At 46.1% G+C, this 25,098-nt stretch overlaps 4 protein-coding genes across 20 annotated transcripts; 2 read left to right on the forward strand and 2 right to left on the reverse strand.

Moving 5' to 3' along the window:
* The first annotated feature begins 184 nt into the window (after window positions 1-184).
* On the forward strand, window positions 185-6,002 carry slc52a3-2a (solute carrier family 52 member 3-2a). Of its 2 annotated transcripts, none has more exons than XR_015082123.1 (4): window positions 185-2,251; window positions 2,890-3,013; window positions 3,094-4,765; window positions 5,732-6,002. XR_015082123.1 is itself a non-coding variant. In XM_086014806.1 (4 exons), exons 2-4 carry the CDS (start codon window positions 1,278-1,280, stop codon window positions 3,301-3,303), a joined length of 1,308 nt encoding a protein of 435 aa, XP_085870932.1. In that variant the 5' UTR covers window positions 221-253; window positions 1,263-1,277; the 3' UTR covers window positions 3,304-5,722. The 2 variants fall into 2 exon arrangements, 1 of the variants encoding a protein (XP_085870932.1); XM_086014806.1 differs by lacking the exon at window positions 5,732-6,002 and having other exon boundaries at window positions 221-253; window positions 1,263-2,251; window positions 3,094-5,722.
* On the reverse strand, window positions 3,695-5,830 carry LOC147131958 (uncharacterized). The gene is made up of 2 exons (XM_086014807.1): window positions 5,729-5,830; window positions 3,695-4,842 (listed from the first exon to the last, which is right to left on the reverse strand). The coding sequence occupies exon 2, from the start codon at window positions 4,820-4,822 to the stop codon at window positions 4,040-4,042; it is 783 nt and encodes a 260-aa protein (XP_085870933.1). The 5' UTR covers window positions 4,823-4,842; window positions 5,729-5,830; the 3' UTR covers window positions 3,695-4,039.
* Window positions 6,003-6,905: 903 nt separating the features above from the next.
* On the forward strand, window positions 6,906-12,388 carry LOC147131959 (uncharacterized). Of its 7 annotated transcripts, none has more exons than XR_015082288.1 (9): window positions 6,906-6,988; window positions 7,126-7,253; window positions 7,324-8,130; window positions 8,236-8,363; window positions 8,488-9,502; window positions 9,573-10,081; window positions 10,174-10,438; window positions 10,515-12,065; window positions 12,133-12,388. XR_015082288.1 is itself a non-coding variant. In XM_086015580.1 (7 exons), the coding sequence occupies exons 1-5, from the start codon at window positions 6,974-6,976 to the stop codon at window positions 9,767-9,769; spliced, it is 471 nt and encodes a 156-aa protein (XP_085871706.1). In that variant the 5' UTR covers window positions 6,912-6,973; the 3' UTR covers window positions 9,770-10,081; window positions 10,174-10,438; window positions 10,515-12,388. The 7 variants fall into 7 exon arrangements, 1 of the variants encoding a protein (XP_085871706.1); XR_015082290.1 differs by having other exon boundaries at window positions 10,515-11,724; window positions 11,808-12,388; XR_015082289.1 differs by having other exon boundaries at window positions 8,488-8,566; window positions 8,674-9,502; window positions 10,515-12,388.
* Window positions 12,389-19,474: 7,086 nt separating this feature from the next.
* LOC147131960 (uncharacterized) lies at window positions 19,475-25,006 on the reverse strand. 10 transcript variants are annotated; one of them, XR_015082265.1, is made up of 11 exons: window positions 24,756-25,006; window positions 24,474-24,676; window positions 24,185-24,343; window positions 23,117-24,121; window positions 22,918-23,027; window positions 22,707-22,792; window positions 22,316-22,416; window positions 21,749-22,245; window positions 20,139-21,656; window positions 19,944-20,055; window positions 19,475-19,875 (listed from the first exon to the last, which is right to left on the reverse strand). XR_015082265.1 is itself a non-coding variant. In XM_086015538.1 (10 exons), the coding sequence occupies exons 6-10, from the start codon at window positions 22,724-22,726 to the stop codon at window positions 21,591-21,593; spliced, it is 336 nt and encodes a 111-aa protein (XP_085871664.1). In that variant the 5' UTR covers window positions 22,727-22,792; window positions 22,918-23,027; window positions 23,117-24,121; window positions 24,185-24,343; window positions 24,474-24,676; window positions 24,756-25,006; the 3' UTR covers window positions 19,475-21,590. The 10 variants fall into 10 exon arrangements, 2 of the variants coding, with proteins under 2 accessions (XP_085871664.1, XP_085871663.1); XR_015082259.1 differs by having other exon boundaries at window positions 19,475-21,656; window positions 23,157-23,185; window positions 23,440-24,121; XR_015082260.1 differs by having other exon boundaries at window positions 19,475-21,656; window positions 23,117-23,185; window positions 23,440-24,121.
* Window positions 25,007-25,098: the final 92 nt, after the last annotated feature.

A 25,098-nucleotide genomic window follows, 5' to 3' on the forward strand; every position in this document is an offset into this window, starting at 1 on the left:
GGGCAACATGTGATGATCCCCCACCCCACCCCGCCCGCCGCCACCACCTCCGGAGGTGTCACACGCACACGCTCTTTTAAAACTTTGTGATCAGCAACAATCCGCACGTGTCACTGGCTGGCTGAGCGTCAACACACACACACACACAAGCACGCCCACTCTCGGCCGGGGGGGGGGGGGGGGGGGCGTGGGGGTCTTAATCCCGGACTTTGGGCTTCACTCAGTCGCTCCAAACACTCCATCCCGACAACTTGTGAGTATACCTTTTGACTTTTTAAAAATGTCAATAATGCATGCGTATTTGGCAAATTGCTCCTCTAACATAAGCTAAAGTGACTCTTTGATTCTTATTGTCAACGTTTTGATGGCGAAAAACAGCAATTGTGCCTTTTGATCGTATGAATGGCTTCGGCTCACCAATTGTACTGACCTTGACTGACTCCAATAAAATGTTGCAGTTCTGAAGAATTTTTTTTTTTTTTTTTTAATGATAAAAGTGTAGTTGCGATGTCTTAGCGTGAGCATCTGGGACTCGGTGGGGATGAAGACCACGGGGAGGCAGGAATGTCAAATGCCAAGTCTGAGCCCCTCAGTCTTGTAAAGCCTTAACAATAACAAACAACGCGTTTAGCCGTGCAGTTTTGTTGACGTGAACTCACACTTGAGTGCCGAGAACACGTGCGCAACGTGGTTTTTATTTGAATGATTTCCACATTCACGTGTTCTTTGCTCTGTCGCACGACCGGACAAAGAAGTAACGATTAACCCAGACGCCGATTGTCGCAAAGTTGGCATCGAGACGCTTCCTGCTGCGAGTGACACATTAATTCACTTTTTGCCATGTGTTTTTTTTAAAAAAATAAAAAAAATGTTTTCTTTATGCCACTCATGTCAGCAGTTGCAGAGGACTTGATGACCTAAAACCATGGACTAGGATTTTAGTTGTCAAATGTGTGATTCTTCCAAAATGTGCAGCATAACCAAGCAACATTGCAACCACACCAACTAGTACTCCATCTTCAAAGTATTACTTCTCTCGATTATTAAAAATGATGACTGTGCCAATTTTAGGATTTTTCTCAAAGGATGCAGGGATAGCATGGTTGGAAGAGCGGCGCAACAGGGTTCTGTATTTTTTTTTTTTAATTGAATTTAGTTATTTATTTTTCATCTTGGCCAGTACGAGAGCTGGTGGCCTCGTGCCGCTTTTACGTCCAAATCGTCTTCTGAGCGCGACTAACGTGGACCCTTCTCCCTTGTAGAAAAGAACCTCCAGCATGTCCGCGCTCACCCACCTGCTGGCGTGCCTCTTTGGCATGGGCTCCTGGGTGTCCATCAATGGTCTGTGGGTAGAGCTTCCCCTGCTGGTCCCCCAGATTCCCGAGGGCTGGCACCTCCCATCGTACCTCTCGGCTCTCATCCAGATGGCCAACGTAGGCCCGCTCTTCGTCACCCTGATGCACCGTTTCCGACCGGGCGCCCTCAGCGAGACGGCGGTGGTTTACGTGGTCGTCGCCCTGGGCACGCTGGCCACTTTCCTGTTGGGTTTCTTCTGGAAGCAGACGCTTGTCGTCGCCGGGGAGCCCCGCAGCGTGGCGTTACTCGTCCTCGCCTTCTTCCTCGCCGCCGTCGACTGCACCTCCTCGGTCACCTTCCTCCCCTTCATGACGCGCCTCGAGCCGCGCTACCTCACCACTTACTATATCGGCGAGGGCGCGAGCGGCCTGCTGCCGGCCGTGGTGGCGCTCGTCCAGGGCGTCGGCGTGGTTGGCTGCGTCGACGGCGCGCCCGACCAAAACGCCACCGATGGTTTCCCGACACTGCGGGCTGAGTACCGGCCGGCCAACTTCTCGGCTGAGGTCTTCTTCTTCTTCCTGAGTGCCATGATGCTGGCGTGCCTGGCCGCCTTCGTTCTGCTCAATCATCACCCCGCCGTGGCCAGGGAGAAGACCAGATGCCGGTACACCGACGGGGTCAAGAAGACGAACTGGGTGGAGAAGAGGCCCATGGTGGAGCCGTACGGAGCCTCGAGACAGAAGAGCGGTTTTGGCGTTGGGACTTACAGCTGGATGCAGGTGTTTTACATCTTTGCCATCCTGGCGTGGACCAACGCTTTGACCAACGCGGCGCTCCCGTCAGTGCAGTCTTACTCGTGCATGCCGTACGGAAACAATGCCTATCACTTGTCCGCCACCGCGGCGGCGGCGGCCAACCCTGTGGCCTGCTTCATCGCCATGTTTTTCCCGATAAGGTAAACAAGATCGCAGCGGTGACGCGATCAAAAATCGCCCCGCCTGCCACCATCAGTCTGTGCGGAATTCTGGATTCTCGGGTTATTTTTATTTCTTTGTTTATTTTTTTATTTTTTTTACAAATGACAAGCTATTAAAGATGAAAGTCAAGGCAAACCTTTTTTTCAAGAATATGTTCCCAGCAGGCCCACAAGTTGAAACACGGCATTCTGATCAATTTTGCGTTTGTGGAATATGAATTAATCCACAGTTTTTTTGCCATCTCCGGGAGCGGCCATTTTGTCTTCTGTCGACTGAAAATGACATCACAACTGCTCACAACGCCCAATCACGGCCGCCCTGTTTTCTGAATCTGAGCCGTGATTGATCGTTGTGAGCAGTTGCGATGTCATTTTCAGTCGACAGAAGACAAAATGGCCGCCCCCGGAGATGGCTAAAAACGAGTGCATTTTGCTGCTTAATTTATATTCCGCAAACGCAAAATCAATCAGAATGCCGTGTTTCAACTAGTGGGCCTGCTGGGAACATATTCTTGAAAAAAAATATGTTTGGGTTGACTTCCCATTTTAAGACACCTGCTAAGTGTTTTAAATCGTCAAAATAAACTAAATGCAAAGTATTTCTCTTTTGTGACCAGATCCTTGTGGCTGATGGGGGCGCTCACATTGGTGGGCAGTGGCGTGGGGGCTTTTATAATGAGCATGGCCGCCCTGAGTCCGTGCCCGCTGTTGGTGAATGAGGTCTGGGGCGTCGTCGTCATGGTGAGTGCGGGAAACCGTTTTGGAGTGGAGCGAACCCTCGTCGGTGAACCGTGACCGATGCGTTTACTCGCGCTCGGCAGGTGCTGGCGTGGATCGTCTTCGTGCTCACTCTGTCCTACGTCAAGGTGATCATCGGCGTGATCCTGCGCGACGAGGGCCACAGCGCCCTGGTGTGGTGCGGGGCCGTAGTGCAGCTGGGCTCCCTGCTGGGCGCCGTCACCATGTTCCCCATGGTCAGCGTGTACAGCTTGTTCGCGTCAGGCGACCCTTGCAACACGCGATGTCCATGAAGGAGCCAGATGATACTTTGGAAACTTTGTTGTTTTTGTTTTTACGCTAACAGGTCATTGAGCCTACTTGGACAAGAATACCTGTACGTGTGAATTTCCACACTCTCATGTTTGGACTCCTAATAGAATTCACAGGTGTGTCATGTAGTTGGAGAGAATGCGTAGGGGACATATTTAGTATTTTTCCTCATCATTGACTGTATTAATGAGGTCTAGAATTATTGACTTACTTTTTGTTTGTGTCATGTGTAAATAGCCGGAGAATTTTTACTGCAGCTGCTCTCTTTGACATAATACATTTCAGTACAATTTCATGTGATGGGATGGTGCCAGGTTACATTTTTTTAAATGAAAAAAATCGACATAATTTGATGTGATCTGGCTTCTTAAAAGAAGACATCCAAAAATATTTCAAATTTCTGAAACCTTAACACAAATTGCTATTTTATTCTGACAGATAACATGTTAAGCTTGAAAACATTCAACTGCACACCAGAGGATGAACATGAAACGGGTGTAAATACTTATTCAGCAACTATGCACTGTTGCAAAGAGAAATCAAATCCTGGTACTGATCTTTAGTGATGATTATCATTGTCTTATGTTGTAAAGTGTAAAAAAAAAAACAACAACCTGTGGCCGAATGATTCTGATCACGCACGAGAGGCCCTTTGTAGTGATAATGTCACATTCGCTAAACATGCTAACAATTCCAGCTGGCTATGACAGGAGGTGCTCAACGTTGTGTGTAGAGATAAAGCGTGGGGTGCACCACGCTGGCCACAGACAGGAGGGCGATGCACAGGGGCGTCACCAAACAACGGAAAAGGCCCGGCTTCCCGTTGAAGTGCATCATGACAGCCACCGGGATGTAGCAGAGCAGTGCCACGCCGCAGGTGGCGGCCACAGTGACGAGGGCCCGCCTCTTGGCCGGGCGCGGCGCCGCCCCTCCCGGGCCGGCCCTCCGCAGGGTGTTCGCCACCGCGCTGCTGCACCGATACAGCAACACCATCATGAGCAGCAACAAGAAAAAGGGCGCGTTCTTCTGGATGGAATGCAACTGTGCGGACGAGGCGTCGAGACCGAGCACCGACAAAACGGCAGTGGGCACAGAAAGGAGCCACACGGTGGCGGCGCCCATCTCCCGGAGGCGGTAGCGCTCCAGGCCGGGGTAGGCGGTGGGGCGCACCACAGCCACGTAGCGCTCAATGCAGATGAGGCACAGGCTCATGGGTCCGCCGGTCTGCGCGTAGACCAGCAGGAACTTCAGCAGGTGTTTTGGCGTCTCCGGCCAGGTCAGCGCCAAGACCAGGTGGGTGGCGGAGAGGGCGTACTGAAAGGTGTGGAAGAGCGCCAGGTTGATGTTGAGCACGTCCAGGCGGGCGCGCTTGGACGTGAAGCCGTGCCACAGCAGACACGCCGCCAGCGGCGGGCCCACCAGCACGGTCAAGATGTCGTTCAGGTACACGAAGGCCACTTGGACCGGCAGCATCTTGCACGTGGTGTTGGTGGACTGCATCGCAGCGCCCCCTTTTGGACCTGCGCGTTCCATGTATCAGCGAAGTGTGTTCATTCATAACGTTTATCCACTTGTGTTCAATATTGTCATTCACACTTCTGGCCCTTTTGTCAGGTAGCCCTCCACACGCCTGACGAGATCTTTCTCACAAATGTAATCGACGACCGCGTTGTAGGATTATCCCACCAGACTTTTTTTTTGTTTTGTTGATATAAACAATTGAAAATAGTTTTTGCCTAATATTTTGTTAAGTACCATCAGCCATTGATTTTCTGCATGTCCTGATAGGGTCTGCACAAATTAAATATCATTTTCCACTTGTTTATTTTGCCGTTACTTTTATATTTTTCTTTGAGTATTTAAATTTTTATTGTCGAATATTTTTATTTTATAATTAAATAATGCATGATTCATTAAATTCCTTTATAGTCTTTAACCGGTTACTTAATTAAGATGTGTATTTTATTTATCTTGTCGCATTCGATTATTTGCGATCAATAAATTGAATGAGAGGTGAATTAAAAATTAATTATGCAATTTTGTGAAGTTATACCGAGTCAAAGTTGCTCCATTATAGTTCCAGCAATCGCGTTTAAACCTGTTTCTATTGGTACGACTGACTTATGGAGCTATAAGCACAATATTAGTAACAGCTCTGGCATGATATAGTTGAGGACAGAACATTGGTGCAAGAAATCGCTCTCAAAATTGAGCATTATCTCAAAGTTCCACACATCTGGGATTGGATTAGAATTTGCAGCTGTACCCAAACGAGTGACTACTTGCTGTATTTACCTTCAATGCCGTAAAATATAAAGCGCTCAAATTTATACGAAGAAGCCATATTTGTTTTTAACGTGCGTATCATAAATTCCAGAACTCTGATTTGATGCGCTGTGTGCTTACCAGGTGCTGATGGTCGCTGTCCAAAATGACAAAGTGACGCTTCATTTCCCTAAAGGACCAAAAACAGGTGCGCTGCAGAAAAAACAAATGTCACCACCAGTTTCATAACATTGTGCGCGCGCGTGTGTATGTGTGAGATTCTCACGTTTGCGTTTCAGTCTCTGTCGCCTGTGTGAAAAAAAACTAAACAACGAAACTGAAAACCCATGTGTTAATGTTGAGTTTTAACAAATGGAACACTGTATTCAAAATAAAAACATGTGTTTGAAACGTTTTTCTCTGTGTGTGACACGTTTGGTGAAGTATAACTTTGATTGACTTGAATAAAGTATTTGCACTTCATTTGCATGTTTTATCTTTTCAAATTCAGATTTTGTTTTTAACAGTTTCAAATCTGTTCTTTTGAGTTTCGGACTTTTGACCCTGATGCGGCGTGGCCGTGGAGGGTCGACTGAGTGGGGTGTGGAAAAATGAGTGACAGATGATGAAAAAGGCTTTGAACCTGTGGGGGGACATTTATGTTAAAAAATATTCACACAAATATAGTTGCGATTTTCACATGTATCTTGCAGATCCGCACATCCGTGAATGTCACGTTTTTCAGATGCCAACATATTTGAACGATTTTGATGTGCTTCTTAAAATTTCGTGTGTTGATTTATGAAGATTTAAAAGTTGTACATTTTCATTTTTGCTTGTGATTTGTAGAATGAGTTAACACAAATGTCACTCCGTTTCACGCAGGTCACGGATGTTTAGGTGTGGATAGGCCACCCCCTCTTCGTCCGTTAGGAGGCAGTGTTGCAGTCTCCATTGAATGGGAACGAGTTATCTCCCGTTTCTCGTTTAAAAGTTGGAAATTGAAAAACGGAAAACGAAACTTTACCATATCTTCTATTATTTACTTTATACTTTTTGATCAAGGGATATGATGTTTGGAAGTCAACAACAGCATTTCTCCAACTGACCAGGAGATAGCGCCTGAAGACAATGTAGTGTTATGTAATCGTAGCAAGGTTGCCGTGGCATGAGATTCACTGTCATTATTTTTGCCTGTCTTTGAAGAAATAATGTCCACGCTAACCCAAGCAGTCACCACGACAGGTCACCGGGCGGCGCTAGTGTGCAAAGCGCCATTGAACAGGCAGACGAAGAAGGTTGACTTGGATTGGTGGACGTGACATCAGGCTTTCAGGGCAATTGGCGACAGGTGTGCAGGAGGTGAATCACGTGCGGTGCAGCAAGATGGCCTCCGGTGAGGTGAGCACACGAGCAAATGTTTGTCGCCGTTTCTCACGGTGGCATTTTGTTTGTTTGTTGCAGGATTTGCACACTTGAGTCACGCAACAGCGTTTGACCACAGCACGTTGCAATTCATTTCTCTTTGTTTCATTCAGCAACGCCGTTGTACAAGCAGAAGAAAAAGATTGGCGGGCCTCAGGCCTGCAGGTGTGCATGAGTTGAATCATCAGGTGCAGTGTACAGCTGCGGCAAGATGGCGACCGACCCCTTGGCCTTTTCTCAGGTAGGTGAGCACGCGAGAAAATGTTTGTCGTTTGTTGCCGTTTCTCACGAATGCATTTTGTTTGTCGCAGGATTTGCGCACTGAAGGGACGCAACGGCGTGTGAGTATAGCACGTCACAATTCACTTTATTTTGTTTGATTTATGGGTCTTTGTTTCTTTTGCATTATTTTAAGTTATTTTGGTTTGTTTTATGCTGGCCAGCTTTTTTTCCTTTATTTTTTTGTAAATGTACCTAATGGCTTTGTACATGGCAATTGAACTGTTCGTTTTTTTTTTTTTATTTACCAATGTGCAATGTATTTCCTTTTGAGTGTTTTGTGAATGTGGTTTTGTCTAACTCTTGACGGCAATTGTCACGAATTTGCATTTAAACCTTTTGCGCTCCAAATCCAAAATCGCATCTGTATTCCGCCGGTTAAAAAAACCCGCACACCTCGGAACATTTTGGAAGTATTGGTTTCTCTGATTTCTGGTCGGAGGGGACACTTCATCCGATTTGGACGGCTAAGATAGCCTCATGGTACGCGGCCATTTTTGGGCTGAAACTTGGATGATCTGTCCGATTTGAGGTAAGTTGTGCTAAAATGAAAATATGCATGATCTTATTGTGTACCTGTATCACTAACATGAGAGAATGCTGATGGCGAGTATCCTTAAATAAATTTCACCGATTTTGGTTTGATGCTAATTTGCTGTAGTCAACTACAATGGCGTGATTCCGGTAGTAAATTTCCTTGATAAACTGCCATTCTAGTTGGCATCTGTAATTATTACAAAAATAACATGTTCAGTTATAAATGTAATTTCTGTTGATTGTTTGTAGGAAACAAATGCAGAATCCTTCAATACAAGGCAAGCAGGAGGACCTCAGACCAGGTGAAAATAAGTTTGGGTGCAGTTTCAGCTTGTTTGGCTTTTTTGGATGGAACTGTGCACACGTTGATTCCATCTGGGCTGAACTGATTTCTTTTTTTGTCTTAGTCCGATTGGAAGGGCCGAATTGTACAAATGTGCAAGGTTTATCTGTGCCTCAACAAACTGTTTTGTCATCTGAAGTGACATGCTCACTGTCCACACTGAAAGGGCGCTCAAACTGAGCGGGAGGAAAGGTAAGTCAACTTGTTTTTCTTCAGACAAACGTAGGTGTCAAGGAACTGAGTGCAGTGTAGGCATTTAGGGTGGACTCTATCAGAGTGAGTAATACAATCCCCCCCCCCCTTCTCTGTGTTTCAGTGTTGTGGGTCACCAAGAGGAACTGGACCAGGATAATGACTGCATGTACAAGTGTTTTTTTTTTTAGGCAAAAATCCAGGTGAAAGTATGCATGCTTCTAAAATAAGCGGAGGGTGATAAACGGACGAGGGTTAGCATAACATGCGCACACTGAAGTGAACAAGCACACAATTGCACGTTTTGCAGGGTGGATGATGAACTGTGTGGATTCTGCGCCGAGCGACCGGGACGAGATCTGAGGCGAACCGCTTCCCCGGGGGCGCCGCCTTTGTGATTCTGCGCCGATTGACTGCAGCAGGTCATGAGGAAGAAGTCCACCTGCAGCCATTTGATTCATGAAATGGAGTCTCGTGTTGTTTTTTGTTAACATTGAACAACACTGCGTTGTGTTAATTGTTGCCCACTCAGCCTTTCGTAGCAGCCTGGTCATCCTGGAAGCAGATTGGTCCTTCAATCTCTGGTTCTTTCTCCAGGTTTTTTCTGCAAAGCCCACCCAAGTCTGGTTGGGAGTTTTTTTTTTCCTTGCCCGGTTTGGGTTTGCATTTGGTCTGCTGTTGAGACCCTTTTGTAAATAGCTCTGCAAATGCACTTGACTAACTGCAGGTTGGAGAAGCAGCTGAAGCCCAGCGTGTCAAATGACAGCAGCGTAACAAGAACAAATGCAAATGTTGAAAATTGTGCTTGATTTGTAGGTGTGAAAGGTCCCAAAAGTGTTTTGGTTGGACATTGTACACTACTCGTATGAAAATCTTAAATGACTCTGTTTAAGCTGCAAATGTACTTGTAGCCCATGTTTTGTTGCAAGGTGGAGCAGGAGGGGCGAGAGGCACCAAGATCCACCAGATGAGGGGAATGACACCGACAGATATGGAAATGAAATAAATGCACAACTCCAGATTTTTGTTTTATTGCAGTGTGAAGAAGCCGCTTGAGACGGCTGACGCCAAAGGCAACTCGAGCAAGACTAGAAATGCACCAAAGCACATTTGTAGGATGGACGAGGAGCTGGGCAGAGGTAACAAAGCACACGGCCATTTGATATGCAAGGGGCATAGCAAAAAAATGTATTTATTTTTTGTTTGCAGGTCTCAGATGGATTGAGGAAAAGGAGCAGTGGAAAAATAAAGAATCAAGCGGCACACATGAGTATAATCCGTCTGAGGGGCGTCTGTCAATGGTGACCCGGAGGGGGCAGAGTAGTGAGCTTTGTGGTTTGCCTTGGTTGCGCGGAGGTCCTTGTCGTAGAAAAGCTCTGATGAGGGTAGGCGTGGACAGTGGTTGATTTTGTTGTTTTCAAGCCGATGGTTGAACACGTGTTTGTCAGGTTGAGTGCTCTCTGGTTGTTGTCGTTGGTCAGCTGGTTGTTTGGCTTGTCTGGATCCAGAGCAGCTTTTTGTTGTTTGAGGATCAGGTCAGTTTGAAAGCTGGTGTGTGGGTAACAGTTCAGGCAGGCTTTGAAGAATTGTCAGATTTAGTGATCAACACTAAACATTTTTCAGTGCGTTTCACAGTTCACCGAACGAGTGTTGGAGAGGAACTGGACCATGTTACTGAGTACATGGACAAATATGAAGCGCGATGGTTCAAATGTCAGGTAAGGAAAGTCGACAAATGCCAATAAATTGGACAAGTGTCGGGCTTTGCAATTTGGCCCGAACATGGCGATTTGTGTTTGTGGCTGAACAGCAGAGCATCGTACTCGGCGTCTACGCCTGCTGGAGCGCTTTGGTCCTCGACGTTGGCCGGAGTGATGGTGGCAAATGTTGAGATCAGCAGCATGCTGCGCCCGTCTCGGCCGGCGGCCGACTTGAACCTTCATCAGATCGTCGGCCATGATGAGTCACGTCTTTGTACTTTTTTTTTTGTTTGTTTGTTCCTGTTTTTCCTCCCCCTTTTCTTCCCTCGTTGATGTGTTACAGGGCGTCCGTGGAGTGGGACGGCCCAAGAGGCGGTAAGACCGGCCGGACGAGGGTAATCATGAGCGCACGATGAAACGGGCAGCACACAACTAATTGCACATTTTGCAGGCTGGACGATGAGATGGACGGACGGACGGACGAGCGAGTGCAACCATGAAAGTAGACGCGTCAATCAAGTTGCTGTATGAATTCAGCAGACCGGGACGAGCTCTGAGGCGGACCGCTTCCCGAAGAGGCGTCGCTCTGGACGATTCTGCATCGACAAACCGAACGAGACACGTTCCGAGGAAGAACTTCTGCCTGTTGTGTTGACCTCTTGAAATGCTGTTTGAGTTGGCATTGCGTGAACTGTTGCGGGAAGGGGTTCGGTCCTCCGTCTGTGGTCACTTGACGAGGTGCTGGTGTGGCTCACCTTTGTCCACTGTGGGTGTGCTTGAAGGGCTCCACGAACGCACTTGACTTGTCATTGCAGGATGGAGGAGGAGCCGCTCGGGACGGAGCCCGTCGCGTCCGACCGCGCCGGCGTAAAAGTGTGGCAATATCATGGCAATGAGCACAAGTGTCATGGTATGTGTTGGTGCCTTTTTTGCAGGGTGGAAGAGGAGCCGGATGGAAGGAAAGGAGACGCTGCACCCAGAGAAGCAACTGACGGAGGCTCCCCGTATGGTTCTGATGCGTTTGCCGTGTGGATTCTGCAGCCAGTCCCCGCGACAAGATCTGAGCAGAAGAAACGAAGTTTCATGCTGTTTGCGGCGGCAAAGATCGTAGAACGACCGCATTGTGTGAAATGCTGCCCACTTGGCAGGCTGGTCGTCCTGCAAGCGGATTGGTCCCTCACGACAAACGCGCTTGACTTGTTGTCGCAGGCTGGAGGAGGGGCCAGACGAGGTTACAAAACACGGAATAAATAAGTAGCCTTTTGCTTGAAGGTTGTAACCTACAAGTGGTCCATTTTATCTCAATTTAATTGTTGTACTGTGCCGCCTGTTTTATGTTTCGTTCCATTTTTTTGTTGTTGTTGCAGTGTCAAGAGCCCGCCAGGGACAAAGTCCAACCAGTAAAAAAAAAATATATATACAAAGGGACACAAACTACAATTTTTATTTGTTTTGTTTTCGTTTGCAGGGCTCGGATGGAGCTGGACAGGACAAGGAGCAGTGTCACAAAGGAATAATCGAGCAGCACACATGAGTATAATCAGTCTGAGGGGTGCCTGGAAATGGTGAACACGAGGGGGCAGAGTAGTGAGCTTTGTGGTATGCCTTGGTTGCGCGTAGGTTGTTGTTGTCGTCGTCGTCGTAGAAAAGACCTGATAAGGGTAGGTGTGGACGGTGTTTTTTTGGGGGGCTTTTCAAGCCGATGGTTGGACACGTTTGTCAGGTTGAGTGCTCTTTGGTTTAGCTTGTCTGGATCCAGAGCAGCTTTTTGGTGTTTGAGGATGTCGATTTTGAAAGCTGGTGTATACTGTTGAGGAAGGCGTCAGTCATATTGATCAACACAAATCAAGGACAAAGGTACCAAAACGCATGGCAAGTATCGAAGCCAATGGCACACAATGACCTTTTTTTTTTTCTTTTCTTAGTTGCAGGGCTCAGAAGGCCATCGATGTGATGAAAAAGGAAGGACGGCTCCGAGATGAACAGCTTCTCGGCTCTTAAGGTGAGCGTCAAAGTCGTGCGCGTTAACATGGATGTCGAGGCCTGTCGCGAGTCTTTCATCTTTGTAGCGTTCCCCAACGAGAGGTGCAGACGCTACGGCGCTCGGAGGGCAAAGCGCCAACAATAGGGAGAGTATATTTTTTTTTCTTCTTCCACTTGGCATGTGTGTTTGTCACTAACTCACTGGGTGTGCACTGACTACATTTGTACTGAGCCGTTCGTCAAGGCTACAATGCTTTGTTGGAGTAACTTGTTCTCTGAAATGTTGTCTGACATGTTTGTATTTTCTTTTGTCTGAAGCGACATGTAAAGTTTCCTTTTTCTATGTCCCAAATGTGCCTTTGTACTTGAATAAAAATTGTGAAACTATTTCAAGTGCTCTATTTTTATTTTTTTTTAACATTGGAGAGGGAGTACATGGTAAACATGGCAGAAGGCTTACGACAGTCAAACAAGAAACGGTTCAGAATTTCTTGACACACGTGCAAGGTATTTTAAGTAATTCAGGACAAGTATATTAAAACAAAACTATGCAGTCACTGAACAAGTTTGAAATGGTCAAATATAAGAGCATTAACTGTTTGTTTAAAAGCACTTCATAGATCACACGTTGCCGAGCATCTGCCTCCCAACCACAGTATAGTAAGGCGTTTTTTGCGGAAAAAAAACACCATGTATAATAAGGCGGTGTTTTTTTCCCCTCAAAAATGACTGTGTAGTAATGCGTTTAAAAAAACAAGAACGACCATGTAAAGTAAGGCGTTTTTGGGGAAGAAAACGACCTTGTATAGTATGGCGATTTTTTTGGGGAAAAAAAAGTGTATAGTAAGGCGTTTTTCGGGAGAAAAAAACTATGTATAGTAACGCATTTTTTTTTCGAACGGCCATCTATAGTAAGGGTATAGTAACGCTTTTTTTTTTTTTAAACGACCATGTCTAGTAAGGCGTATTAAAATTATTTTTTTTTAAATGACCATTTATAGTAAGGCATTTTCTTGCAAAAAAAACGACCATGTATATGGTAAGGTGTTATTTGCGGGGTTTTATTTTAAACGACCGTGTATAGTAACGCTCTTTTGGGGGAAAAAAAACCAACCATGTATAGGAAGGGTGTAGAAAGGCATTTTTTAGCAAAAAAAAACGACCATGTATAGGAAGGGTGTAGAAAGGCATTTTTTAGCAAAAAAAAATGACCATGTATAGTAAGGCTTTTTTTTTTTTTTTTTTTTTTAAACGACCATGTATAGTATGGCGATTTTTGCGGAAAACGACCATGTATAGTAAGGGTGTAGTAAGGCTTTTTTTTTTAATCGGCCATGTATAGTAATGCTATTTTGGGGAAAAAAATGACCATGTATAGTTAGGCGTTTTTTGGTGTAAAACGACGACCATGTAAAGTAAGATTTTTTTTCCCCCTAAGAACGACCATACTGTCTCGCCAAGTAAGGCGTTTTTTTCATGAAAAACGACTGTCTAGTAAGGCGTTTAAAAAAAAACGACCATGTCAAGTAAGGTGTTTTTTTGAAAAAAAAAAAAAAAATACCCCTTGCATAGTAAGGCGTTTTTTAGCAAAAAAAACAACCATGTATAGTAAGGGTTTAGTAAGGCATTTATTTGTGAAAAAAACGACCATTTATAGTAACCCTTTTTTTTTTTAACGACCGCGTGAAGTAAGGGTATAGTGAGGCGTTTTTTGCGAAAAACCGACCATGTGTAGTAAAGTTCTAGTAAGGCGTTTATTTTTGGGAAAAAGATGGAGAAGGGTAAGGGTAAGGCGTTTTCTTGCGAAAAACCAAACATGTATACGCACTCATAACTTGAGTGTATATGCAAATGCATTGGAGAGAAATTTATGGTAAGGTTTGCTTGCATCCAATGGACAGACATACATTAGGTTTGAACCCACAACCTCTGATTCACAATCCATGTCACTATCCTATGAGCTAGCTGTGACCTGAAGGGCCTTGTGTCTCCTCATCCATATATCTTCAACAACGGGGCATTTGTCAGCTTGGAAAAGACAAAAGCGCACGTGGCGCTGTTACCTTCACTCCTACCGTGGCCTGGTGGTCAGTGATGCGGATTGGAGGCCTAAAGCGCCTGGGTTTGAATCCAGACACATCTGTGACAATACCAAAGGCTAGGTGCGTTTGGATAGGTGGCATGCTGGTAGGCCAAGAACAGGATGGCATGATCAAGAAGAATGTTAAGAGATCTTCATTAACAACAAATAAAAAGTTTTCATACATGCAAATACACAGTGAAGCCAATGATACTGTTAGGGTTAGTTGCATACATTGCACGGTTATTTGGTCAGGGTTAGTTGCATGGTTATTTGGTTAGGGTTAGCTGCATACAGTACATGGAAACACATGACATTGTGGGGTTTGAACCCTGGATCTCAGGTGGACAAACCCAAAGTCTTTACTCTCAGCCAGCAGGTACTTGAGAGTGAAAGCCTTTCCCCGTCCATATATCTTCAACGGGGCATTTGTCAGCTTGGAAAAGACAAAAGCGCACGTGGCGCTTTCACCTTCCCTCCTCCTGCCCTGTGGCCCGGTGGTCAGTGATGTGGATTGGAGACCTAACGTACCTGGGTTCGAATCCAGACACATCCTTTACAAAAGCTAGCTCAGGTTAGACAGACTCGGATGGCTGGGCCAGACCGGGACAGGAGCTTATAGCTGTGTTCAGATAGGAAAAGTGAATGGCACAACTGAGATTTGAACCAGGGTCCTCAGGTGTACAAAACCATCAGTCTAACCTCTCAGCAATCTGATATTCTTAAAGGTAAGATATTCCTTGTCCATATGTCTTTAACAGGCCGTTTGTCAGCTTGAAAAAGACAAAAGCGCACGTGGCGCTTTCACCTTCACTCCTTCCGCGGCCTGGTGGTCAGTCATGCGGCTTGGAGGCCTAATGTACCTGGGTTCGAATCCAGACACATCCTTTACGAAAGCTAGCTCAGGCTAAGCAGACTCGGATGGCTAGGCACAGGACAGTGTGAGCGAAGAGCGGTACAGGACAGGAGCGTATAGCTAGGAAAAGTGAATGGCACAACCAAGATTTGAACCAGGTTCCTTAGGTGTACAAAGCCATCAATCTAACCTCTCAACCAGCTGATAATCCTAAAGCTAAGATGCTCCTTGTCTATAGGTCTTTAACAGGACGTTTGTCAGCTTGAAAAAGACAAAAGCGCACATGGCGCTGACACCTCCACTCCTCCCGCGGCCTGGTGGTCAGTGATGCGGCTTGGAGACCTAACGTACCTGGGTTCGATTCCAGACATATCCCGTACAATACCAAAGGCAGGATCAGGCAGGACAGAGGCTCAAGGGGAGGCAGGATAAGATGGAGAGAAGGCAGGCAGGACAGGACAGAGGGTCAAGGGGTGGCAAGATAGGACAGAGGCTCAAGGGGAGGCAGGACAGAGGGGGAGGCAGGATAAGATGGGAGAGAAGGCAGGACAGAGGCTTAAGAGAAGGCAGGATGGGGAGACAGGACAGAGGGTCAAGGGGTGGCAAGATAGGACAGAGGGGGAGGCAGGATAAGATGGGAGAGAAGGCAGGACAGAGGGGGAGGCAGGATAAGATGGGAGAGGAGGCAGGATAAGATGGGAGAGAAGGCAGGACAGAGAGTCAAGGGGAGACAGGACAGAGGCTCAAGAGAAGGCAGGATGGGGAGGCAGGACAGAGGGGGAGCCAGGTTAGGATGGAGGGTCAGGAGAGGAGAGAAGAAAGGGGCAGTAGGCAGAAAGCTGGTTAGGTCAACAAGAGGCAGCATAAGCTGGCAATAAAGTGAGACATCAAATTAGGTCAAGGAGTAGTGTGCTGGATAAAGGGCTGCCAGTGCTAAGCACAATTTAAAAGGGACAAATTGTACTATAGATGAGTTTTGCCTACTGTCCACCCTTCACCTGTCCTACTGTACTTACCTTAACCCTCTGTCCTGTCCGCCTTCTCTCCCATCTTATCCTGCCTCCCCCTCTGTCCTGCCTTCTCTCCCATCTTATCCTGCCTCCCCCTCTGTCCTGCCTCCCCTCTCTTGAGCCTCTATCCTGTCCTGCCTCCCCATCCTACCCTAGCTCCACCTCTCTCCTGAACCTCTGTCCTGCCTTCTCTCCCATCTTATCCTGCCACCCCCTCTGTCCTGCCTTCTCTCCCATCTTATCCTGCCTCCCCTCTATCCTGTCCTGCCTCCCCATCCTACCCTAGCTCCACCTCTCTCCTGAACCTCTGTCCTGCCTTCTCTCCCATCTTATCCTGCCACCCCCTCTGTCCTGCCTTCTCTTGAGCCTCTGTCCTGCCTTCTCTCCCATCTTATCCTGCCTCCCCATCCTGCCTGCCTTCTCTTGAGCCTCTGTCCTGTCTGCCTGCCTTCTCTCCCATCTTATCCTGCCTCCCCCTCTGTCGTGCCTCCCCATCCTACCTTCTCTTGAGCCTCTGTCCTGCCTTCTCTCCCATCTTATCCTGCCTTCTCTCCCATCTTATCCCGTCTTCTCTTGAGCCTCTGTCCTGTCCTGCCTCCCCATCCTGCCTTCTCTTGAACCTCTGTCCTGCCTGCCTTAGATATTTTACGGGATATGTCTGGATTTGAACCCAGGTACGTTAGGTCTCCAAGCCGCATCACTGACCACCAGGCCGCGGGAGGAGTGAAGGTGTCAGCGCCACGTGCGCTTTTGTCTTTTTCAAGCTGACAAACGTCCTGTTAAAGACATAGACAAGGAGCATCTTAGCTTTAGGATTATTAGCTGGTTGAGAGGTTAGATTGATGGCTTTGTACACCTAAGGAACCTGGTTCAAATCTTGGTTGTGCCATTCACTTTTCCTAGCTATACGCTCCTGTACCGCTCTTCGCTCACACTGTCCTGTGCCTAGCCATCCGAGTCTGCTTAGCCTGAGCTAGCTTTCGTAAAGGATGTGTCTGGATTCGAACCCATGTACATTAGGTCTCCAAGCCGCATGACTGACCACCAGGCCGCAGGAGGAGTGAAGGTGCAAGCGCCACGTGCGCTTTTGTCTTTTTCAAGCTGACAAACGGCCTGTTAAAGACATATGGACAAGGAATATCTTAACTTTAAGAATATCAGATTGCTGAGAGGTTAGACTGATGGTTTTGTACACCTGAGGACCCTGGTTCAAATCTCAGTTGTGCCATTCCCTTTTTCTATCTGAACACAGCTCTAAGCTCCTGTCCTGGCCCAGCCATCCGAGTCTGTCTAACCTGAGCTAGCTTTTGTAAAGGATGTGTCTGGATTCGAACCCAGGTACGTTAGGTCTCCAATCCACATCACTGACCACCGGGCCACAGGGCAGGAGGAGGGAAGGTGACAGCGCCACGTGCGCTTTTGTCTTTTCCAAGCTGACAAATGCCCCGTTGTTGAAGATATATGGACGGGGAAAGGCTTTCACTCTCAAGTACCTGCTGGCTGAGAGTAAAGACTTTGGGTTTGTCCACCTGAGATCCAGGGTTCAAACCCCACAATGTCATGTGTTTCCATGTACTGTATGCAACTAACCCTAACCAAATAACCATGCAACGTATGCAACTAACCCTGACCAAATAACCATGCAACGTATGCAACTAACCCTGACCGAATAACCATGCGACTAACCCTAACAGTATCATTGGCTCCACTGCACGCTATGTGTATTTGCATGTATGAAAACTTTTTATTTGTTGTTAATGAACATCTCTTAACATTCTGCTTGATCATGCCATCCTGTTCTTGACCAACCAGCATGCCACCTATCCAAACGCACCTAGCCTTTGGTATTGTCACGGATGTGTCTGGATTCAAACCCAGGCGCTTTAGGCCTCCAATCCGCATCACTGACCACCAGGCCACGGTAGGAGTGAAGGTGACAGCGCCACGTGCGCTTTTGTCTTTTCCAAGCTGACAAATGCATTTGCATATACACTCAAGTTATGAGTGCGTATACATGTTTGGTTTTTCGCAAGAAAACGCCTTACCCTTACCCTTCTCCATCTTTTTCCCAAAAATAAACGCCTTACTAGAACTTTACTACACATGGTCGGTTTTTCGCAAAAAACGCCTCACTATACCCTTGCTTCACGCGGTCGTTAAAAAAAAAAAGGGTTACTATAAATGGTCGTTTTTTTCACAAATAAATGCCTTACTAAACCCTTACTATACATGGTTGTTTTTTTTGCTAAAAAACGCCTTACTATGCAAGGGGTATTTTTTTTTTTTTTCAAAAAAACACCTTACTTGACATGGTCGTTTTTTTTTAAACGCCTTACTAAACAGTCGTTTTTCATGAAAAAAACGCCTTACTTGGCGAGACAGTATGGTCGTTCTTAGGGGAAAAAAAATCTTACTTTACATGGTCGTCGTTTTACACCAAAAAACGCCTAACTATACATGGTCATTTTTTTCCCCAAAATAGCATTACTATACATGGCCGATTAAAAAAAAAAAAAGCCTTACTACACCCTTACTATACATGGTCGTTTTCCGCAAAAATCGCCATACTATACATGGTCGTTTAAAAAAAAAAAAAAAAAGCCTTACTATACATGGTCATTTTTTTTGCTAAAAAATGCCTTTCTACACCCTTCCTATACATGGTCGTTTTTTTTTGCTAAAAAATGCCTTTCTACACCCTTCCTATACATGGTTGTTTTTTTTTCCCCCAAAAGAGCGTTACTATACACGGTCGTTTAAAATAAAACCCCGCAAATAACACCTTACCATATACATGGTCGTTTTTTTTGCAAGAAAATGCCTTACTATAAATGGTCATTTAAAAAAAAAAAATTTTAATACGCCTTACTAGACATGGTCGTTTAAAAAAAAAAAAATGCGTTACTATACCCTTACTATAGATGGCTGTTCGAAAAAAAAATGTGTTACTATACATCGTTGTTTTTTTCCCCCGAAAAACGCCTTACTATACACGTTTTTTTTCCCCCAAAAATCGCCATACTATACAAGGTCGTTTTCTTCCCCAAAAACGCCTTACTTTACATGGTCGTTCTTGTTTTTTTAAACGCATTACTACACAGTCATTTTTGAGGGGAAAAAAACACCGCCTTATTATACATGGTGTTTTTTTTCCGCAAAAAACGCCTTACTATACTGTGGTTGGGAGGCAGATGCTCGGCAACGTGTGATCTATGAAGTGCTTTTAAACAAACAGTTAATGCTCTTATATTTGACCATTTCAAACTTGTTCAGTGACTGCATAGTTTTGTTTTAATATACTTGTCCTGAATTACTTAAAATACCTTGCACGTGTGTCAAGAAATTCTGAACCGTTTCTTGTTTGACTGTCGTAAGCCTTCTGCCATGTTTACCATGTACTCCCTCTCCAATGTTAAAAAAAAATAGAGCACTTGAAATAGTTTCACAATTTTTATTCAAGTACAAAGGCACATTTGGGACATAGAAAAAGGAAACTTTACATGTCGCTTCAGACAAAAGAAAATACAAACATGTCAGACAACATTTCAGAGAACAAGTTACTCCAACAAAGCATTGTAGCCTTGACGAACGGCTCAGTACAAATGTAGTCAGTGCACACCCAGTGAGTTAGTGACAAACACACATGCCAAGTGGAAGAAGAAAAAAAATATACTCTCCCTATTGTTGGCGCTTTGCCCTCCGAGCGCCGTAGCGTCTGCACCTCTCGTTGGGGAACGCTACAAAGATGAAAGACTCGCGACAGGCCTCGACATCCATGTTAACGCGCACGACTTTGACGCTCACCTTAAGAGCCAAGAAGCTGTTCATCTCGGAGCCGTCCTTCCTCTTTTTCATCACATCGATGGCCTTCTGAGCCCTGCGACTAAGAAAAGAAAAAAAAAAAGGTCATTGTGTGCCATTGGCTTCGATACTTGCCATGCGTTTTGGTACCTTTGTCCTTGATTTGTGTTGATCAATATGACTGACGCCTTCCTCAACAGTATACACCAGCTTTCAAATCGACATCCTCAAACACCAAAAAGCTGCTCTGGATCCAGACAAACTAAACCAAAGAGCACTCAACCTGACAAACGTGTCCAACCATCGGCTTGAAAACCTCCCCAAAAAAACACCGTCCACACCTACCCTTATCAGGTCTTTTCTACGACGACGACCTACGCGCAACCAAGGCATACCACAAAGCTCACTACTCTGCCCCCTCGTGTTCACCATTTCCAGGCGCCCCTCAGACCGATTATACTCATGTGTGCTGCTCGATTCTTCCTTTGTGACACTGCTCCTTGTCCTGTCCAGCTCCATCCGAGCCCTGCAAACGAAAACAAAACAAATAAAAATTGTAGTTTGTGTCCCTTTGTATATTCTTTTTTTTTTTTTTTTTTACTGGTTGGACTTTGTCCCTGGCGGGCTCTTGACACTGCAACAACAACAAAAAAATGGAACGCAACATAAAACAGGCGGCACAGTACAACAATTAAATTGAGATAAAACGGACCACTTGTAGATTACAACCTTCAAGCAAAAGGCTACTTATTTATTCCGTGTTTTGTAACCTCGTCTGGCCCCTCCTCCAGCCTGCGACAACAAGTCAAGCGCGTTTGTCGTGAGGGACCAATCCGCTTGCAGGACGACCAGCCTGCCAAGTGGGCAGCATTTCACACAATGCGGTCGTTCTACGATGTTTGCCGCCGCAAACAGCATGAAACTTCGTTTCTTCTGCTCAGATCTTGTCGCGGGGACTGGCTGCAGAATCCACACGGCAAACGCATCAGAACCATACGGGGAGCCTCCGTCAGTTGCTTCTCTGGGTGCAGCGTCTCCTTTCCTTCCATCCGGCTCCTCTTCCACCCTGCAAAAAAGGCACCAACACATACCATGACACTTGTGCTCATTGCCACACTTTTACGCCGGCGCGGTCAGACGCGACGGGCTCCGTCCCGAGCGGCTCCTCCTCCATCCTGCAACGACAAGTCAAGTGCGTTCGTGGAGCCCTTCAAGCACACCCACAGTGGACAAAGGTGAGCCACACCAGCACCTCGTCAAGTGACCACAGACGGAGGACCGAACCCCTTCCCGCAACAGTTCACGCAATGCCAACTCAAACAGCATTTCAAGAGTTCAACACAACTGGCAGAAGTTCTTCCTCAAGACGTGGCTCGTTCGGTTTGTCGATGCAGAATCGTCCAGAGCGGGAAGCGGTCCGCCTCAGAGCTCGTCCCGGTCTGCTGAATTCATACAGCAACTTGATTGACGCGTCTACTTTCATGGTTGCACTCGCTCGTCCGTCCGTCCGTCCATCTCATCGTCCAGCCTGCAAAATGTGCAATTAGTTGTGTGCTGCCCGCTTCATCGTACGCTCATGATTACCCTCGTCCGGCCGGTCTTGCCGCCTCTTGGGCCGTCCCACTCCAGGGCTGCCCTGTAAGGCATCAACGAGGGAAGAAAAGGGGGAGGAAAAACAGGAACAAACAAAAAAGGTAGAAAGACATGACTCATCACGGCCGAAGATCTGATGAAGGTTCAAGTCGGCCGCCGGCCGAGACGGGCGCAGCATGCTGCTGATCTCAACATTTGCCACCATCACTCCAGCCAACGTCGAGGGCGGCGCGGACCAAAGCAGTTGTAGGCGGCGAGTGCGATGCTCTGCTGTTCAGCCACAAACACAAATCGCCATGTTCGGGCCAAATTGCAAAGCCCGACACTTGTCTAATTTATTGGCATTTGTCGACTTTCCTTACCTGACATTTGAACCATCGCGCTTCATATTTGTCCATGTACTCAGTAACATGGTCCAGTTCCTCTCCAACACTCGTTCGGTGAACTGTGAAACGCACTGAAAAATGTTTAGTGTTGATCACTAAATCTGACAATTCTTCAAAGCCTGCCTGAACTGTTACCCACACACCAGCTTTCAAACTGACCTGATCCTCAAACAACAAAAAGCTGCTCTGGATCCAGACAAGCCAAACAACGACAACAACCAAAGAGCACTCAACCTGACAAACACGTGTTCAACCATCGGCTTGAAAAAAACAACAAAAACCACTGTCCACGCCTACCCTCATCAGAGCTTTTCTACGACAAGGACCTCCGCGCAACCAAGGCAAACCACAAAGCTCACTACTCTGCCCCCTCCTGGTCACCATTGACAGACGCCCCTCAGACGGATTATACTCACGTGTGCCGCTTGATTCTTCATTTTTCCACTGCTCCTTTTCCTCAATCCATCTGAGACCTGCAAACAAAAAATAAATACATTTTTTTGCTATGCCCCTTGCATATCAAATGGCCGTGTGCTTTGTTACCTCTGCCCAGCTCCTCGTCCATCCAACAAATGTGCGTTGGTGCATTTCTAGTCTTGCTCGAGTTGCCTTTGGCGTCAGCCGTCTCAAGCGGCTTCTTCACACTGCAATAAAACAAAAAACTGGAGTTGTGCATTTATTTCATTTCCATATCTGTCGGTGTCATTCCCCTCATCTGGTGGATCTTGGAGCCTCTCGCCCCTCCTGCTCCACCTTGCAACAAAACATGGGCTACAAGTACATTTGCAGCTTAAACAGAGTCATTTAAGATTTTCATTCGAGTAGAGTACAATGTCCAACCAAAACACTTTTGGGACCTTTCACACCTACGAAACAAGCACAACTTTCAACATTTGCATTTGTTCTTGTTACGCTGCTGTCGTTTGACACTGACCTGCAGTCAGTCAAGTGCATTTGCAGAGTTATTTACAAAAAAGGGTCTCAACAGCCGGTTCAGTTCCTCTTGGTGCCTCCACAACACTGAAACACAAAGAAAGGGGGGGGGGGGTTGTATTACTCACTCTGATAGAGTCCAACTTAAATGCCTACACTGCACACAGTTCCTTGACACCTACATTTGTCTGAAGAAAAACAAGTTGACTTACCTTTCCTCCCGCTCAGTTTGAGTGCCCTTTCAGTGTGGACAGTGAGCATGTCACTTCAGATGACAAAACAGTTTGTTGAGGCACAGTAAAATTCAGCCCTTCCAATCGGACTAAGACAAAAAAAGAAATCAGTTTAGCCCAGATGGAATCAACGTGTGCACAGTTCCATCCAAAAATGCCAAACAAGCTGAAACTGCACCCAAACTTATTTTCATCTGGGCTGAGGTCCTCCTGCTTGCCTTGTATTGAAGGATTCTGCATTCGTTTCCTACAAACAATCAACAGAAATTACATTTATAACTGAACATGTTATTTTTGTAATAATTACAGATGTCAACTAGAATGGCAGTTTATCAAGGAAATTTGCTGCCGGAATTACGCCATTGTGGTTGACTACAGCAAATTAGCATCAAACCAAAATCGGTGACATTTTTTGAAAGATACTCGCTATCGGCATTCTCTCATGTTAGTGATACAGGGACACAATAAGATCATGCATATTTTCATTTTAGCACAACTTACCTCAAATCGGACAGATCATCCAAGTTTCAGCCCAAAAATGGCCGTGTACCATGGGCTATTTTAGCCGTCCAAATAGGATGAAGTGTACCCTCCGACCAGAAATCAGAGAAACCAATACTTCCAAAATGTTCCGAGGTGTGCGGGTTTTTTTAACCGGCGGAATACAGATGCGATTTTGGATTTGGAGCGCAAAGGGTTTAAATGCAAATTTGTGACAATTGCCGTCAAGGGTTAGTCAAAATCACATTCACAAAACACTCAAAAGGAAGTACATTGCACATTGGTAAATAAGCCACCACAATACAAATGGAGGAGGGGGGGGTTACAAAGAATAGGCCTACCTCAGATTGGTTAAGGCGACCCAAAATAAAAATAAAACATTTTTGGCCCTGACAGTAAACTTCATAAAACCATATAACAAAAATCCAGACAAATAGTTACATACAACCTGAAATAAAATAAACCATATTCAAAAAACACCAAATATGAGTCATGACAGTTCAATAGCCATGTACAAAGCCATTAGTTGCATTTCCAAAACATAAAAAAAAAGCTGGCCAGCATAAAAACAAAAAAAAATTGAAATAATGCATAAGAAACAGAGCACAATGTTCTAAATCAAGCAAAGTGAATTATGACGTGCTGTGATCAAACATTTTTGCGTGCCTCAAGTGTGCAAATCCTGCAACAAACAAAATGTCATTGTGAGAAAGGGCGCCAAACATTTGCTCGTGTGCTCACTTACCTGAGAAAACGCCAAGTGATCGGTCGCCATCTTGCCGCAGCTGTACACTGCACGTGATGATTCCCGTCATGGACAACTATCGCCAATTGACCTGCAGGCCTGACGTCACGTGCGCCAATCCAAGCCAATCTTTTTCATCTGCTTGTTCAACGGCGCCTGCTAAATCAAGCAAAGAAGTCAATTGTAACGTGCTGTGCTCAAACGTCAAACGCTGTTGCATCCCTCAAGTGTGCAAATCCTGCAACAAACAAAATGTCATCGTGAAAAACGGCTACAAACATTTGCTTACCTGAGAAGAGGTTGCCATTCTGCCGCATACGTGCACTGCACGTGATAATCCCCGCCATGCACAACTGTCGCCAATTCCGCCAATCCAAGCAAATTGTTTTCTTCAACTTGTTTAACGGCGCTGCTAATTCAGCAAAGGGAAGTCAATTGTGGCGTACTGTGCTCAAACGTCAAACGCTGTTGCATCCCTCAAGTGTGCAAATCCTGCAACAAACAAAATGTCATCGTCAAAAACGGCTACAAACATTTGCTTACCTGAGTAGGGATCGCCATCTGGCCGCACCTCTGCAATGCACGTGATTCATCTATGCACACCTGTCGCCAAATCACCAGCAGGCCTGACGTCACATCCGCCAATCATTTTCTTTTGCTTGTTAAACGCCGCTCTGCACGCTAGCGCCCCTCAGTGACCGAGCTGTCACGATGACTGCTTTGACTTAGCGTGGAAATTGTTGCTTTAATTTCATGCCACAAATATGAAAATGAATCACACGCCATAAAGTACGGCGACCTGGCTATCATTGCATGACACTACGTCGTCTTCGGGCTCCACATTGTCGCCATCTCCTGGTCAGTAGAAGAAATGCTGTCGGTGACAACTTCCGGGAATCCAAAATAGACGATCT

This window comes from Filicampus tigris, chromosome 18, assembly GCF_054856515.1.
Source record: "Filicampus tigris isolate MCC_2025a chromosome 18, RoL_Ftig_1.0, whole genome shotgun sequence".
NCBI classification, from domain to species: Eukaryota; Metazoa; Chordata; class Actinopteri; order Syngnathiformes; family Syngnathidae; genus Filicampus; species Filicampus tigris.

Bases quoted from the DNA above. Each gene is read 5' to 3' on its own strand.
- slc52a3-2a (XM_086014806.1), top strand. From the start codon at position 1,278: ATGTCCGCGCTCACCCACCTGCTGGCGTGCCTCTTTGGCATGGGCTCC. The intron at 2,252-2,889 runs GTAAACAAGATC...TTTTGTGACCAG, and splicing joins GCCATGTTTTTCCCGATAAG to ATCCTTGTGGCTGATGGGGG. The intron at 3,014-3,093 runs GTGAGTGCGGGA...CGCGCTCGGCAG, and splicing joins TCTGGGGCGTCGTCGTCATG to GTGCTGGCGTGGATCGTCTT.
- LOC147131958 (XM_086014807.1), bottom strand. From the start codon at position 4,822: ATGCAGTCCACCAACACCACGTGCAAGATGCTGCCGGTCCAAGTGGCC.
- LOC147131959 (XM_086015580.1), top strand. The intron at 7,354-9,401 runs GTGAGTATAGCA...GTTTTATTGCAG, and splicing joins CTGAAGGGACGCAACGGCGT to TGTGAAGAAGCCGCTTGAGA. The intron at 9,503-9,572 runs GTAACAAAGCAC...TTTTGTTTGCAG, and splicing joins GGACGAGGAGCTGGGCAGAG to GTCTCAGATGGATTGAGGAA.
- LOC147131960 (XM_086015537.1), bottom strand. From the start codon at position 22,726: ATGCACTTGACTGACTGCAG. The intron at 21,844-22,188 runs GTGAGTATAATC...AACATTTTTCAG, and splicing joins TGAAGAATCAAGCGGCACAC to TGCGTTTCACAGTTCACCGA. The intron at 21,657-21,748 runs GTAAGGAAAGTC...GTGGCTGAACAG, and splicing joins CGCGATGGTTCAAATGTCAG to CAGAGCATCGCACTCGCCGC.